The sequence below is a fragment of the Varanus komodoensis genome, unplaced genomic scaffold (assembly GCF_004798865.1).
Source record: "Varanus komodoensis strain SLA01 unplaced genomic scaffold, ASM479886v1 scaffold5, whole genome shotgun sequence".
NCBI lineage: Eukaryota > Metazoa > Chordata > Lepidosauria > Squamata > Varanidae > Varanus > Varanus komodoensis.
Window position 1 is genome coordinate 4,579,276 of NW_025336087.1, and position 13,870 is coordinate 4,593,145.

General features: G+C 44.3%; 1 protein-coding gene across 6 annotated transcripts in view; it reads right to left on the reverse strand.

The window, feature by feature from the left end:
* Positions 1-9,220: 9,220 nt before the first annotated feature.
* SLC38A9 (solute carrier family 38 member 9) overlaps positions 9,221-13,870 on the reverse strand; it is a 70,325-nt gene continuing 65,675 nt past the window's right edge. For all 6 annotated transcript variants that reach the window (XM_044446438.1, XM_044446440.1, XM_044446441.1 and 3 more), the window contains one exon: positions 9,221-12,707. In XM_044446438.1, the coding sequence (XP_044302373.1) occupies positions 12,542-12,707 (166 nt within the window). In that variant the 3' untranslated portion in view covers positions 9,221-12,541. The remainder of the gene's footprint in view (positions 12,708-13,870) is intronic.

Here is a 13,870-nt window from a genome sequence, read left to right on the forward strand (position 1 = left end):
TTTAGTAAGGTACATGTTGAATGGATGGCATCCAAGAGTCCTTCTCTGGACTGCAAGACCAACAGCCAGTCATCGAGGTACGGGTAAATCTGTATGCCCTGAAGGCGCAGGAAGGCACAGACAGGAGCCACACATTTGGTAAAAACTCTCAGGGCCATAGCCAGTCCAAAGGGTAGAACTGTAAACTCATAAAGTTGATTTGCAACCACAAAATGAAGGAAACGCCTGTAAATTGGATGAATTGAAATATGAAAGTAGGCGTCCTTCAAGTCCAGTGAGGCGAACCAATCCCCTCTCCTCAACAATGGCAAAATGTTTTGAAGGGTGGTCATACGGAATTTTTTCGGTACAATAAACTTATTCAAGTTCCGTAAATCCAAAATTGGACGTAGACCACCATCCCGCTTGGGAAGCGTAAAGTATCTGGAATAGAATCCATGAAGTCCGTCAGAAGGAAATACTTGACGAATCGCTCCTTTTCAGAGAAGTTGGTGTATTTCGTCAAGAAGTACCAGCGAACATGAAGTAGACCGGATCGGACTCGATGGAGGAACGATGTCGAATTCTATTTGATAGCCATGTTGAACGATGGATAATACCCACTGGTCAGATGTGATGGACTCCCAAATGGGGAGTTGGCTCCGGAGCCGATCCCCAGATGAGAGAGGGGTGGGTAATTTGAGGAGTATGAGGAGTGGTTTGCCAATCCCGTCAGCGCTGCCTCCGATCGTCGAATCGGCGATGGCCCTGCTCGTATCTTTGTTGAGGTTGCTGACGGCGGTGTTGTTGTTGCTGTTGCTGCCTATGTTGAGGCTGTTGCCTGGGGTGATATTGCTGCCTGTAGGGCGGACGGTTCCATGGCCACTTACGTTTGGGCAGCAACTGAAGCTCCATTCATCGGGCCGTCATCCGAGGCTCATGGAGTTTCCTGAGCTTCTGGTCCGTCTTAGTGTGGAATAGCCTGGACCCATCGAAGGGCATTTCTTCGATACGCCGTTTGTTCTCTTCAGGGAAATTGGCGCTCTGTAGCCACGCATGTCTCCGAAGAGAGACGGCACCAACCAGTGCCCTTGAATTGGTGTCCACATGGTGCCTGGCTGTGGACAATTGTTGCACCACCACGTGCATCGCCGCTTTGATGAGGACCTTGGCCAATTCACCCTGTTGATCCGGGAGGGCCGAGACGACGTTGTTGAGACGCTGCATTATGAAATACTGGTATCTCACCAACGTTGCCTCGTAATTAGAGATACGCAACCCCAAGCCTGAGGCTGCGTAAACCCTCCTGGCCAGTGAATCTATCTTGCGGCCCTCCTTGTCTCTCGGCGCGGTATGATCCCTTGCCTCTCTTCCCTGGGAGGACTCCACCAGACCAAGTTCGGCTTGGGGTGTCAGAGGAGGAATGGAATGTCCTCCTCCCGAACCCAGTACATGGCTTCGTACCTCCGGGATGTAGGTTGAGGATGGGATGGCAAGTCCCAGGGTTGGGTCATTGCCTGCCGCAAGGTGGTAATCAGTGGCAGGATGATGGAGGTGGACTGCTCCCCGCAGACGACGTCGTATATTTTGTCCATAGACAGCCCTGGCCGTTGGACGGCGTCAATGTCCAAAGATTGGACGAGCCTGCCCATCAGCTCCGCAAAGGACACATGTGACTCATCCGGTGATGCGGGGCCCTGGGGGGCTACCACGGCATCAGGAGAGGTCGAATCCAAATCGGAGTCGTTGGAATCCATGCCGTAATAAGGAGGAGCTGAAGAGGAAGACTCTGCTGGCGAGACGGAGCGGCTGCTATCATCCCATGGTACCGGGGATGAGCGCCTTGGATCCGGATGGGGCGGGCGGTCACGAAGGTGAAATTGTGGTTGATCCCTTGGAGCGGGATAGTATCCGGTCAAGTATGGCCCGTCCCAAGGTGGATAGTAGGGACGACGCCAGTCCTCGACCCTCTCGGACTGCTGCTCCCTAGAATGGCTTCTGCAGGTCCTAGGCGGGGTGTCAACCACATCCGCCTCCAGCGTAGTCGCGGGCATAGGGGTTGGTGACCTAGCCCTGGGGGGAGAGTCCTGGATCTCTCCATCTGAGATCGAACCCCGTTGGACAGCTGGCGGTGGTTCAACCAGGGGGTCAGCCACACGGCGAGGAGACCCTTGAGGGGTGACCCTCATGGCTACCTGGATCGCCGGCTCGGGTGCTGTCGGCACAGTAGGAGGCGCCGGTACCAATGCTACTGTCGAACCCAAGGTACGGTGTTGGGGTCGATCCGGATCCTTAGCCTTCGGGGTCGACTTAGAAGGCTTCTCCTCCCTGGCCTTTGTGGCAGGTTTTACAGCCTCGGCATGCTTGTGCTTCTCCCTTTTTTTCTTAGGAGAAGCTGGTGGGGCCCTCAAAGCAGAGGCACCTTCATCCGATGGACGGGAGGGCGGTACCACTGCAGCCGGGCAAGGTTTCGGAGCAGCGACCAATGGGTCGGACTGCATGAAAGCCCGATCCCACAGGAGTCTCCGGAGGCGGTTCTCCCGGTTTTTTCTGGCCTGTTTGGAGAAGGCCAGACAGTGGGAGCACCTGTCAGTTCTATGCCCCTCCCCCAAGCAGAGGTGGCATAGATCGTGTGGGTCGGACGGAGACATTTTCGACCCGCACTCCGCACACTTGCGGAAGGCCGCTCGCTGCGCCATCGCAGAAAGAACAAGAAGAGAAAAGGAGACAGTGCAGAGGGTAAGAATATATTTTTGGTTTTGGTTTTTGTTTATTTAGAAGGAGAGATGGAACACTAGAACGATAGAAGAAGAAACTAGAAGTAACAAGAGTTTTAGGGATAAAACTGGGAATGAGAAGAAGACAATAGCTACGAGGAAACGGTCAAGCGAAAGACGAAAGCGGCACAAGGCACAGTGAACGGCGGTCACAAAGACGGAACAAATGGCGGACGCTCCGCTCTTTATAGGCCATGGGGGAGGGGAGTGGAGCTTCCCGCCAAAAACCATTAGCTGTCAATCTTCTGGCCAAAGGCACTGCGCAGGCGCAGAACCCATATGTGTGATGCACAGAGGCCACGATGAAGAACCTTGAAGCCACATTGGGGGGCAAATGCAATATAATAACACAATGCTAAAACAATGACATGTTTATATATATGTACATACATATATGCTTATATAATACAACTTATTCTTTTGGGGGTTCCTGGACTTTGCTTCCCCCTCTTCCGCTCCCAATTCTAAAGGATCACAGTGTGTCTTCTAAGGCTTGTTACTGAAAGTAAACTGAACTTTAAGCTGAAATGCTGATATTTTTGGTCTCGCACCGTTTGTGCAAGATTCTCCTCACCAGTAGAAGGCAGCTCCCAAGCACTTCTCTGAAATTGAATTTGGCCCTTTGGCTGAAAGAGGTTGGGCATGACATTCCTGGTACATAGCTTATGGTGAAAATAACAACTTTACTGGTCATTTCCACTTATAGGATTTATTTCTTATTTAATAAACACTTATATTTCAGGAACACCCAGGAGTTTCATCACCTGACCCTTTCCCACAGTCCCCAGTTTCCTGAGAATATTTTAAAATCTCCTGATAGCTTGTTATAAGAGGCTTAGTTATGACACACTACTACTAGGGAAAACAGGGACTATTAAACAATTTGTTTACTAAAGCAACATTTTATACATTTTATATGAGTTACCTTAGGGTTTTCAAAAGAATGCTTGCTAACATTTATGAACTCAAGAGAAACTGTTGCTAAGACAAGCATCTTAATTATTTCATTTACCATAAGCCAGATTCCCTGAATCTCCACACACATTACTGGGCCCAGCTCTTCAGTACAGTCTTCCACTGACACCAAAGCTCCTCCTGTTGTCATACTGGTTGCTTGGACCATTTATCTGAGTATTTACTGCCAGCTTGTTTGATCTTCTTCTGGTAACATTTTAGGGCATTACTTTACTGCTGGCATAACACAGCCACCTGCTCCACGCTTCTTATCTCTACCAGACATGTAAGGCTTTCACAAAGAATAAGAAAAGCTTAACATTCAGGGCTTTATCTCTACTGCCCTTCTATTATATTAAACACACACACGCACACACACACACACACGAGACTTTCTCCCTCACTGACTGACCACCCACTGACTAACTGAACCTTCAACTGTCATCTCTTTAACTGTCAACTGTCATTCCCCAACTGCTCCTTTCCACCTAGTCCAAATCCCCAGCCAGAGTCTGATCTTTCCCAGCAGAATCAAAATTAAATGTAGCTGATCAAGACTCCATCTAGAAACATTAAGAATAATTATCTTACTTTCCTCAAAGTTGGTCATTAGGCAGTACTCCTATGTAGCACAGTAATAAAACTAGACCTCAGGCCTTCACAGATTATCAGTGTCACCTACATACATAATACAGTACATTATTATTCCGATGTACAACATTTCTTCACATAGCTTAAAAATTAAGTGGCTAAGAAGAGGAACCCAGTCAACCTCAATGCAAACAAAACAACACAAACCTGTAAAGCAGGGTTTTTGAATAGTTGAAAAGCCCTAGTCCCCCAACATACATCTAGTAGAAAACAGACCACAAATGGGCACTACAAATATGTTCCTGGATGCAACTTTGGTACCCTGCACCACATTAAGGGATGCCATTTGGGTGCTGTGAAAGAGAACGGATACTTCGAATTGTTAATTAAGTACACTGGAGGAATGTCACATGCAGACATATCAGCTGGGTGCATGTGACATGACAACTCAATTTAGGTGACTAGCCATTGTGGGTTGCTGTGATGTGCAAACTCAGGATTGTTTGAGGACAACAAGCCAGACGGGCAACCTTGCTGCAAGTCTTCTTGTACTCAGAGTGGGTAGCCAGGATATCCAAACTGGGTGCCCAATTGGGTAATGGAAACTAGATAGAGTAGCAACCCCCAGATGCAGCTATTACCAAACTTGCCCAGAGATCTGCCAGCACCAACTGTTCCATAAATGCCCAAACAGGACTTGGGGGTGACTGGTACTGGCTGGGTGTCTCCACCACAGTTTGGCTCACTGTGACTTTAACTTTTTTTTCCTGGAGTCTGTAAAAGCCACCTTGAAGGCCAGCTTTTGTTATCTCCATTTTGACAGTGACTGGCTGACCTTGAAAGTGATCAAGCAGCACATTTGAGGAACTGTCAGTGGCTAGCAATATATTATTTTATTTTTTTGCTGTACTAGCACAACTATGGAGGAGTACAATTCCATGAGTGCAGTAATTAGATGTCCTGGTGGGTACAGGTACTAACCTGGGATATTAACCCAAAGAAGTTCCCGAAGCTGTGTGTGAGCACTGGGGATGACTGTGCATGTGTAGTCTATAGCTTTGATGGAAATTCAAGCTCAGACAGTGAAGATGAAGTTGTTGTGGAATATTAGCAAGCTCCAGTATCAGACGAAGGTTGGAGAACATCTGTGGAGCCATGCGAGGAGTTGTTAGTCCAGGCCAAAGGGGGTGACAGCGAACCAGCCCTTGAGAATGGGGAGACAGCACAACAGGAAGTAGAGTTGACAGCCAGGGCTGATGAGAGCCCCACGAATTGAGCAGTCTGTCTGACACAGAGGTCCCTCCTTCTGAGGAAGTGATGCTGGTTGCTAGGAGCCAGCATAGGTGGGAAATGCACCTATTGGAGAAACCAGAAGAACACAGGAGGGCTAGGCTTTCACATTGCCCTACCTGCTGGGATGCACAGGCAAAGGGGTATAAAGAAGTGGGGGTGTTACAGACACTTCATTATGGGTGGACTCAAGAGTTATATAACAATAAGGCCTTGAAAAAAGAAATTCAGGAGTAGCCTGTTTACTTAAGGAGAGAATTGTGCCTCACAACACCCAACAGGCATTTTCTTCTCTTGATGGGTTTCAAAAGATAAGCTGTTAAGGGAAAGCAAAGACACATGTAATCTTAGAACATGAAAAAAGTGGGTGTAGGATTTATGCTCTCTTCATAGCAAGATCCTTTTGTTTGCTGTTTGTATTTGACTATCCTAAAGGCAAGCTCATTTTTCTAATTGCTCCTGGGAATCTAGGTGCTTTGGGACATGGAAAGCACAAGCCATTCCTTACTTTTATTTTTTTATACTTCTATCCCTTTCCTTTGCCCATTTTCTAGCCTCTCTGTTTCTTTACCTTTCAGTAGCCAGGACTCTGTAGTAGCCATTATGTGACTAGCCACATCTTCCATGGAAGCCATTTGGACCAATTCCTGTAAGTTTCTCACCTTCTCAGATGTGGCCCTGACTCCAAAAAGGTTGAGAAACCCTGGGCTAGATGTCTCTGGGTACTAGGAATCCCAAAAGGCAATCCTTTTTGAGTATGGTTTGCTCAGAAAGTGCCCAGCTCAGCTGTACTGCTCACTCTGTGTGGACAACTTGTTGCTGAAGGAAATACCAGAGTTTACACAGATTTTCTGCAGGTACTGGGAAGGAGAGAGGGATAACTGCCCAAATAAAAGGACAGGTTGTTTACAGCTTAAGAGCCTGAAGAATTACTTAAAGCTTCTAGTTACAGCAGCTTTTCTTGAATTAACAGTGAGATCTGTTACAAATTCTTATTTTGCTGAATTAGGCCATTGTGTGCAATAGAGTGGGATGGGGGCTCTTTGCATAACCAAGAAATAACACAGAGACATAAATAAGAAATAACAGACAGATATAAAGACCTCACTGTGACATTTTCTGTTTCACTATTAAACTTTAAATATTTCTGACAAGGTAAGCAGTAGGTGATTTCTGCCAAGAAAACTTCCAATCATCATTTTATTAATTATGCCCAAAATTGCTTACAGTGAAAAATGTCACATCTATTCTGGGTCCATTCTTCCTCTATTTGTTTTTATAAAGCCAAAGTAGCCTGCTTTAGTTAAGAGGTATTTGCATATGGTGGAACATTCAATCATGCCGCGTGCGCGTGCGCGTGCGCGTGCGCGTGTGTGTGTGTGAGAGAGAGAGAGAGAGAGAGAGAGAGAGAGAGAGAGAGAGAGAGAGAGAGAGAGAGAGAGCGAGCGCGAGCGCGCGCGCGCGCGAGAGAGAGAGAGAGAGAGAGAGAGCGCGAGCGCGCGCGCGGGGGGGGAGGAGGGGGAGAGATTTCAAAATTGTTTCCTTCTCAGTGCAAGAACTCTACTTCTTTATATCAAATTAAGTTTTAAAAATAACAGAGTCAATTGTTCAAAAATATTTAGCCAAATAAATCATCTGACTTGTCGCCAGAGGGACAGCTGGGACATGGGCAGCATTGCTAGATCATGAAAAAGTAAGTTTGGGAAAGCTGTAGAAAAACCAGCACAGAATAATGACTTCATAGAATCATGGAATTTGCAGGGGGCTTCAGTCATCTAGAAGAAAGCTCACACACAGAAAACTACCTGAACAAAGGAGGCAGCTGGAGGAGTGCTCAAGATGTCAAGGGCTCAGGTCTGCTCTTCCCAGTCCATGTTGTCCTGAATGTGGAAAATCTCAACATATGCAAAACTGCTCTAGGGAAGCACCTGGAGTACATTAGCAGCTGTCTCAGCCAGGAACATTCACCTGCACTGTGTCTTCTCTAATTGGGGAATGCCATGGGCAAATCCTGTGGTTTCCCAACTTACTTAGGTTCCTGTGCTGGTATACTATTCTCTTAATCTCATCAGTTTGCCTTTTGCAAAATGAGTGTTTTATGACTAGTCAAATGGTAGCTATCTGATGAATGGGCAAGTATGCTATAGCAGCCGTTTTGTAAGAGTGAGCTATGAGGATATCTTGAGGTGTTAGTGACCCAGGTGACAGGTACAAGAGGATTTAGGGAACATAGGAAATGGCCTTGAGAATATGGGAAACTAAGCAGAGAACATAGGAACTACCTTTATACTGTGCCAGACCAGCCCAGGATTGTTGACACTGACTGGCAGCAGATCTCCAGGGCTTCAAGCAACGTATCATCTGACAAATTATAATTATTTGGTCACTGGTTTTTGCTGTGGATGCCAATTCTTCTTCATTGTTCATTGCATTCTTTTCAGCTTGCCTTTATTTAAAGGTCACAGTGCTTGCTGCCACTCCTTGTAGATGCAAATAACTAGGGAGAACTACATTGTGGGTAGGGAAAACTCTACATACCCCCATTACAAGAGTTTATTTGCTATATGACCCACTGATAACTTCAAAAGGAGAAAGGATAAGGATGAGATACATGTTTCACATTATGGCTCGAACACGGAACTGCCAGCCCCCCTCCCCAAATTATGAAATAAGAATTTCTCATCAAGAGCACAAGTTATGTAAGCAGGTGTGTAGAAGACTAGGAATGTGGTACAGTGCTCCGATTAAACAGAACCATTTTTCCAGCATTTAAACACATGCATGTTTATTGCTTAAGTTTGAATCTATTGCCTTCTAGCTGCCAAAAAAGGCCAGAAGGGCCAATCACATCCCTATGTCTGCTGACTCTGGGGTCATCACTTCATCAGTACCCTTGTTGGCTTCCCAATCCCATGGTTACACATGCCACCAAGCAAGCAAGCAAGCAAGCAAGCAAGCAAGCAAGCAAGCAAGCAAGCACCCTGAGTGTTATCATTGCTTCTGGAGACATTTGGTTGATCGAATGTTGCATACAGCATGTATATATTTTAGCTGCTGAATCTAAGAAAGCAGCATGTAGTGTAGTAAGGAGGGGGTACAAAGGAAAGAGAGGTCTTGGTGATCTGCTATCAACTAAATAGCAGGGTAATATCTATTCTATTAAATATCATGCATTCTCTCTCCCTCCCACTCTCTTAGTTCCAAAGCATCACTGATAAGATTATTCCACAATTAAGCAAGAATGCAGAATGTTTAGCTTTATTACCAAGCAGCAAAACCACCCTCTGGAATAATCCCAGATCTGTTTGAATCTAGACTAGGAGTGGGCAACTTGTGGCTAGCCAAAGGTTTTAGCTTACAGTTCCCATCATCCATCACCACTGGCTATGCTGAGTAGGATTGACAGGAGCTGCAAGTCAAAACTTCTGGAGGGCTGCAGCTTACCTATCCACGATCTAGAGGTTGTTGCTTAAACACTCCTAAGAAATGCCCCTTGCAGGTACTTAAAGATTTCTCTATGAAGCAATAGATATTTGGTGAGAGAAAAAAGCAAGATCTGAGGACATTACTTTCTTGCACAGAAGTGATTTGGGGAGTAGCTGTTAAATTGAAAAAGAATACACCAAATGTATGTAAGACCTTGCAACTTTTAATCATTTGTTCCAGCTATGTTGAGACTTCAATGAAGTCATAACACTTGGCAACTCAATAATACTTTTCTGTAGCTTACTATTCTGGGCTTCTCAAAGTCCATGTAGGCTCCAGTAATTGTAAGCACCTGTGATCAGCCATCTGCATTTCTACCATAGGGAAGTGTAGCAAATGGTACAGTTTATGCATCTTTCATTTTACATGGAAAAAACTCCAAACACACACAAGATGTTTTTTTAAAAAATTAAAACAGCACTAATTTATTTCCCTTTTTTAACAGTTTCCCACATTGTTGTTTCAAGTTGAGCCACACCAAAGCCGATCCAAGGAACCAAATGCCAATGGCTCTAGACAGTTTGTCTCCATTAGCTGGCACTGGAGGAGAATCCAAAACTAGCAAAGGGATTACACAAGTATCTACATTAATTTCATTCATTTGCTCCCTGCTCCTTGAACTGGAGGAGAGAGAAGCCACTTGGTAAAGTCCCAGGTTGCAGGAACTGCCTCCTGAGCACACAGAAGCCGAAGGCAGTGTTTGAATAGAGAGACTGCACATGCACGTGCTTACACACAATGCTTCACTTCTCCTATGTGCCCTCTGTTAATGACAGTAGATTATTTTTGTAGGCTTGTCATTGTGTCAGTGAGTGTACCCTGAAGTAATTTCAGGATTAAATAGAGTGGCCAGATAGGAAGTAGTGCAGCAACACAAACCATGTCCTAACTATGGGGGATTTCCAGACTGGGAAATCCAGCAGGAAGAAACGCACACTGGCTGTACAGGAATGCTATCATGTTTCAACAAGTGTGCAACATGCACACACCTTTCACAATCCATCTCTTATGAAGACTTACCATGTGAACATTCTGTCTAGAAGGCAAGCATGCTGATTCTCAAAACAACTATACTGACACAAAATTACTTGGCACTAACAAGGGCTCAGCCAGAAAAGTCCCTTATAAATGGACCTCATGTAATATAAGAAATCAAAATATTAACAGTAATCACTAATATGGACTTGGAATATACCTTAATCCAGCCTTCCTCAATCTGGTGCATCTCCATGCTTCACACTACAACTCTCATAATCCCCAACATGCTGACTACGTTGAAGTCCAAGGCATAAAATTGGGGAAGGATAATGTAGTGACTGTTTTGGTAATGATTCACCAGGTCTCCGGATGGAACTCAGCGAATGGGGTGGGAGGAAAGTAGTCTCCCTCTGCCCACTGGTTCCCTGGAGTGCATGTGGGCAAGCATGTCTGGGTTTACAGATAGGCGGCTGCCAAATGAAGTCTGCTGGGGGCAGGGGAGACAGTGGAATGAGAAGAGAAAGGGGATGCACCTATCCGACAATATGGGTGGTGGGGGATGAATTGATTAAATGGATTGCCAGGAAAGGAAGGAACCAGAAGAGTTGTCTAAGATAAGTTAATAGGTCATGCAGTGGTCCTTCCAATTGATTCAGCAGTGTTGCAGGGGCCTATTAAGTCACAAGAATGTGCAACATGAGCTCCTCCACCATAGCAAGGTTCCTCTTGCAGCTTTTTATATATACAAATGTGAGCAGGATAAATGCTCCATTATATGAGCAACTGCTGCAGGTCCTGCTTTGTCTGGTTAGAAAGGTGCTGCCCGAATTATGGGATTCAATTCCAGGAAACTCCTCAGTTTTGCTCTGACATTTATTTTTACCAGGTATGCAGAAAATGAGTGAGGAAATTTCCACACCCCTCCCATCATCATGTACTATGCATTGGTGCTCCTGGAATAGGGGGCACTCTGGCATCATGTTGGGTGTGGTGATACAGGAGCTGTGCACCAATCATCCTGACTTTACTGGTCACCTGTGTGTTTTGACAGTGTGCAACGCCACTCATGCTTCCACCCATTGGTGGCTGTGGTGCTGCTACCAGGTTCTGAAGTGTTCCTTCTTTTTCCACTGTTTTTCTATTTTCTTCTTGGATATTTATATCTTCCCCTGCTGAGCATGGGTATGATTTGCTGACTGTTGCTCTGAGAATGTACTTCCACCTCCATGATACTGTATAGGGGCGTCTCTGTACAAAGCATTTATTGTGTGCTTGTGATTCTGCAATACTTTGAGGGAGCTTTATATGACCTTGTCATACTCTCCCATTCTTTGCCACCATTTTCATGGCTTTTATTAAATTGAATAAATTCTGCTATTATTAAATGGCTGAATGACTAGAATAAGACTCATGTGTAAGAGGTGTGTTTCTTTGCACAATTCCACTATACCACAGTGACACCTTGTGCTTTTGTAATGGACATACACAATACATACAGAAATGCAGAAAAAGAAAAAACAGAAAAAATCAGCATGTAAAGGATCTCAACCCCACAAAAAATCTGGATGCTGAAGCTTCAAACAATATGATGGAGTAAACCCTTGTAGAGAGAATCCCTAAGATTGTTAGGTCTATTCAAGTTTAGGCTTGAAAAATTAAAGCAGTCTTTTGAATTGTGCCTGAAAATGGGTGGATATTTTCATAATCATAATATGGGAGTGGGGGCAGTTGTGCACATACATGGTAAAGTCTGAAATTATAAATAAGACGTTTCATCATTACTTTAAATACCACAGAACTTTTCCAATGAATTTTAGCTCTCCAATGAATCTTCCAAGTAGAGGATAGAATGGGGTTGACATTTCTTTCCAAAGAAAGAACCTCAAATCCTGACAAAAAAGTTCTTAAGTATATCTAGGTATTTTAGACAAGGGCAATCCACATTATGACTTAATTTTTCAAAGAACTATCACAACAAAGATACAACTTTAAGACTGTTAGTAATATTCTGCATTACACTTCAAGCTGCCAGTAAAACCATGTCACCATGGAATTTTCATATCACTACTGCTTAAAAACATGTAGAATTTTAAAAATCAGTAACATCCCTTAATTCTGTTAGGTTGCTGGAAAGATACATAGTAACATTTTCTATACATAAAGTTTGTTAGATGGCTTTTTCCATGTGAAAAAAAACCTTAAAAAGTAATTTTGATTTCTCCCAAATTATTCCTGATACTTCTTGAAGGTGCATCAGGAATTTACATTGTCACTTCAATTTGCCATGGTGTGCCATGTCCTAAGGTGCATCATCAATTTCTTGAAGAGGTTGTTTTGCTGTTGCTGCACCTACACTTTTCTTTGGAGCAAGAAAGAACTCCCATAAGAGGGCAAGTACATACTCTTTGCAATCCTGTTGGCTCAAGGTGATCTTTTCAAATTCATAGCAGCTCTTGCAAAGAAAGAAATTGATCTAAGATTTACTTTCATATTAGGAACTGCACAATCAGGTTAGCTAGTCCTAGGAGGATGATCAAAATGTGAACAATTAGTGCCAACCATGTCAGCCGATTTTCCCGATGCAAAGCGATTATGTAGATAAGCGATGGGTACACAAATACAAAAGCCAGGCCACAAGTTGCTCCAGAGTATCTGGGAAGGAAGAAACAGAAGACTCTGTCTTAATCTTTGTACAGTCAAATCCTATATCGCACATGTCTATTCAAGGTAAGCAGCTATGGGATTGCTGGTTTAGGAATTTTACTGCAGGGTAGGTCATCAAATACACTAAAAAAGGAGTATCAGTTCTTAATAGTCTGGCTAAACATTTAAACTGGTGCGATGGCCAAAAAATGGCAACCCTTTTCATTCATTGGAATAAGGTATCCCTCCTTCCACAGTAGCATGCCTTTGGATGGGACAACATCTGGGGGTGAGGGTGGTCAAAGGGTGGCAGGAGCCAACCCTGAGTGTTGCCCCAACAAAGGCTTCAAATCAGTTTTCCCTCCATGTTTGGTTCCTTAGTTTGCAAAAGGCAGCTTATCAAGGAAAACCTACGGCATGAAGGAACTTTTACTTAGAAAGGCTATTTTTGGGATCTAGACCCCTTCTTCACCATTATGCTCCTCTTATTCCTTTCTCCATGCATTATTTTCCATCGGGTGCATGTTTTCACTTTGCCTTGAACATTTAGGTGCTTGCAAAAGTGTGTACTGCCACACTTCAACAAACCATGTTGAATGGAAAATGGGTGGGTTTGCACTGGGACATATGTCTGTGTATTTTCCAGTCTATGGTCCAGATTCCCACTCAAAAGCCCCATTCTGTCAAAACTCCTTTTTCCAAGAAAAGAAACTTGACTTTTCACTGTAAAACTCATCCATGCAATGGCTGTAATACAAGAGCTAGACCTGGTTAACATGACATGATAGCCATGGTTTAATTTACCCATGGGGACTGTTACAACCCTTAAATAACCCATGGCTTGTTTGATGGTTATTTGAGGGTTACCTAACCTGCAAACAATCACTGTTGTTTGGGTTCACATGACATAATAGGCTGAAGCACCTGCAAGGGCCATGCAAATACATAACACAACAACCCCCATGAGTAAATTAAGCCACAGTGGACTGTTATGTTGTGTAAGCCAGTTCCTAGTTTAAACATGCATCAGAAGTTTATTAGGGTGAGCACCTCTACCAGTTCTGACTTCAGCTAAGAAATCACATCTATGAATGCTCCAGAATGAGAAGGTTCCTCGCAAGTAGAAAACTAGGAGACAAAGTAGTGGGCTAAGTTAAAACCTCTCCTTACCA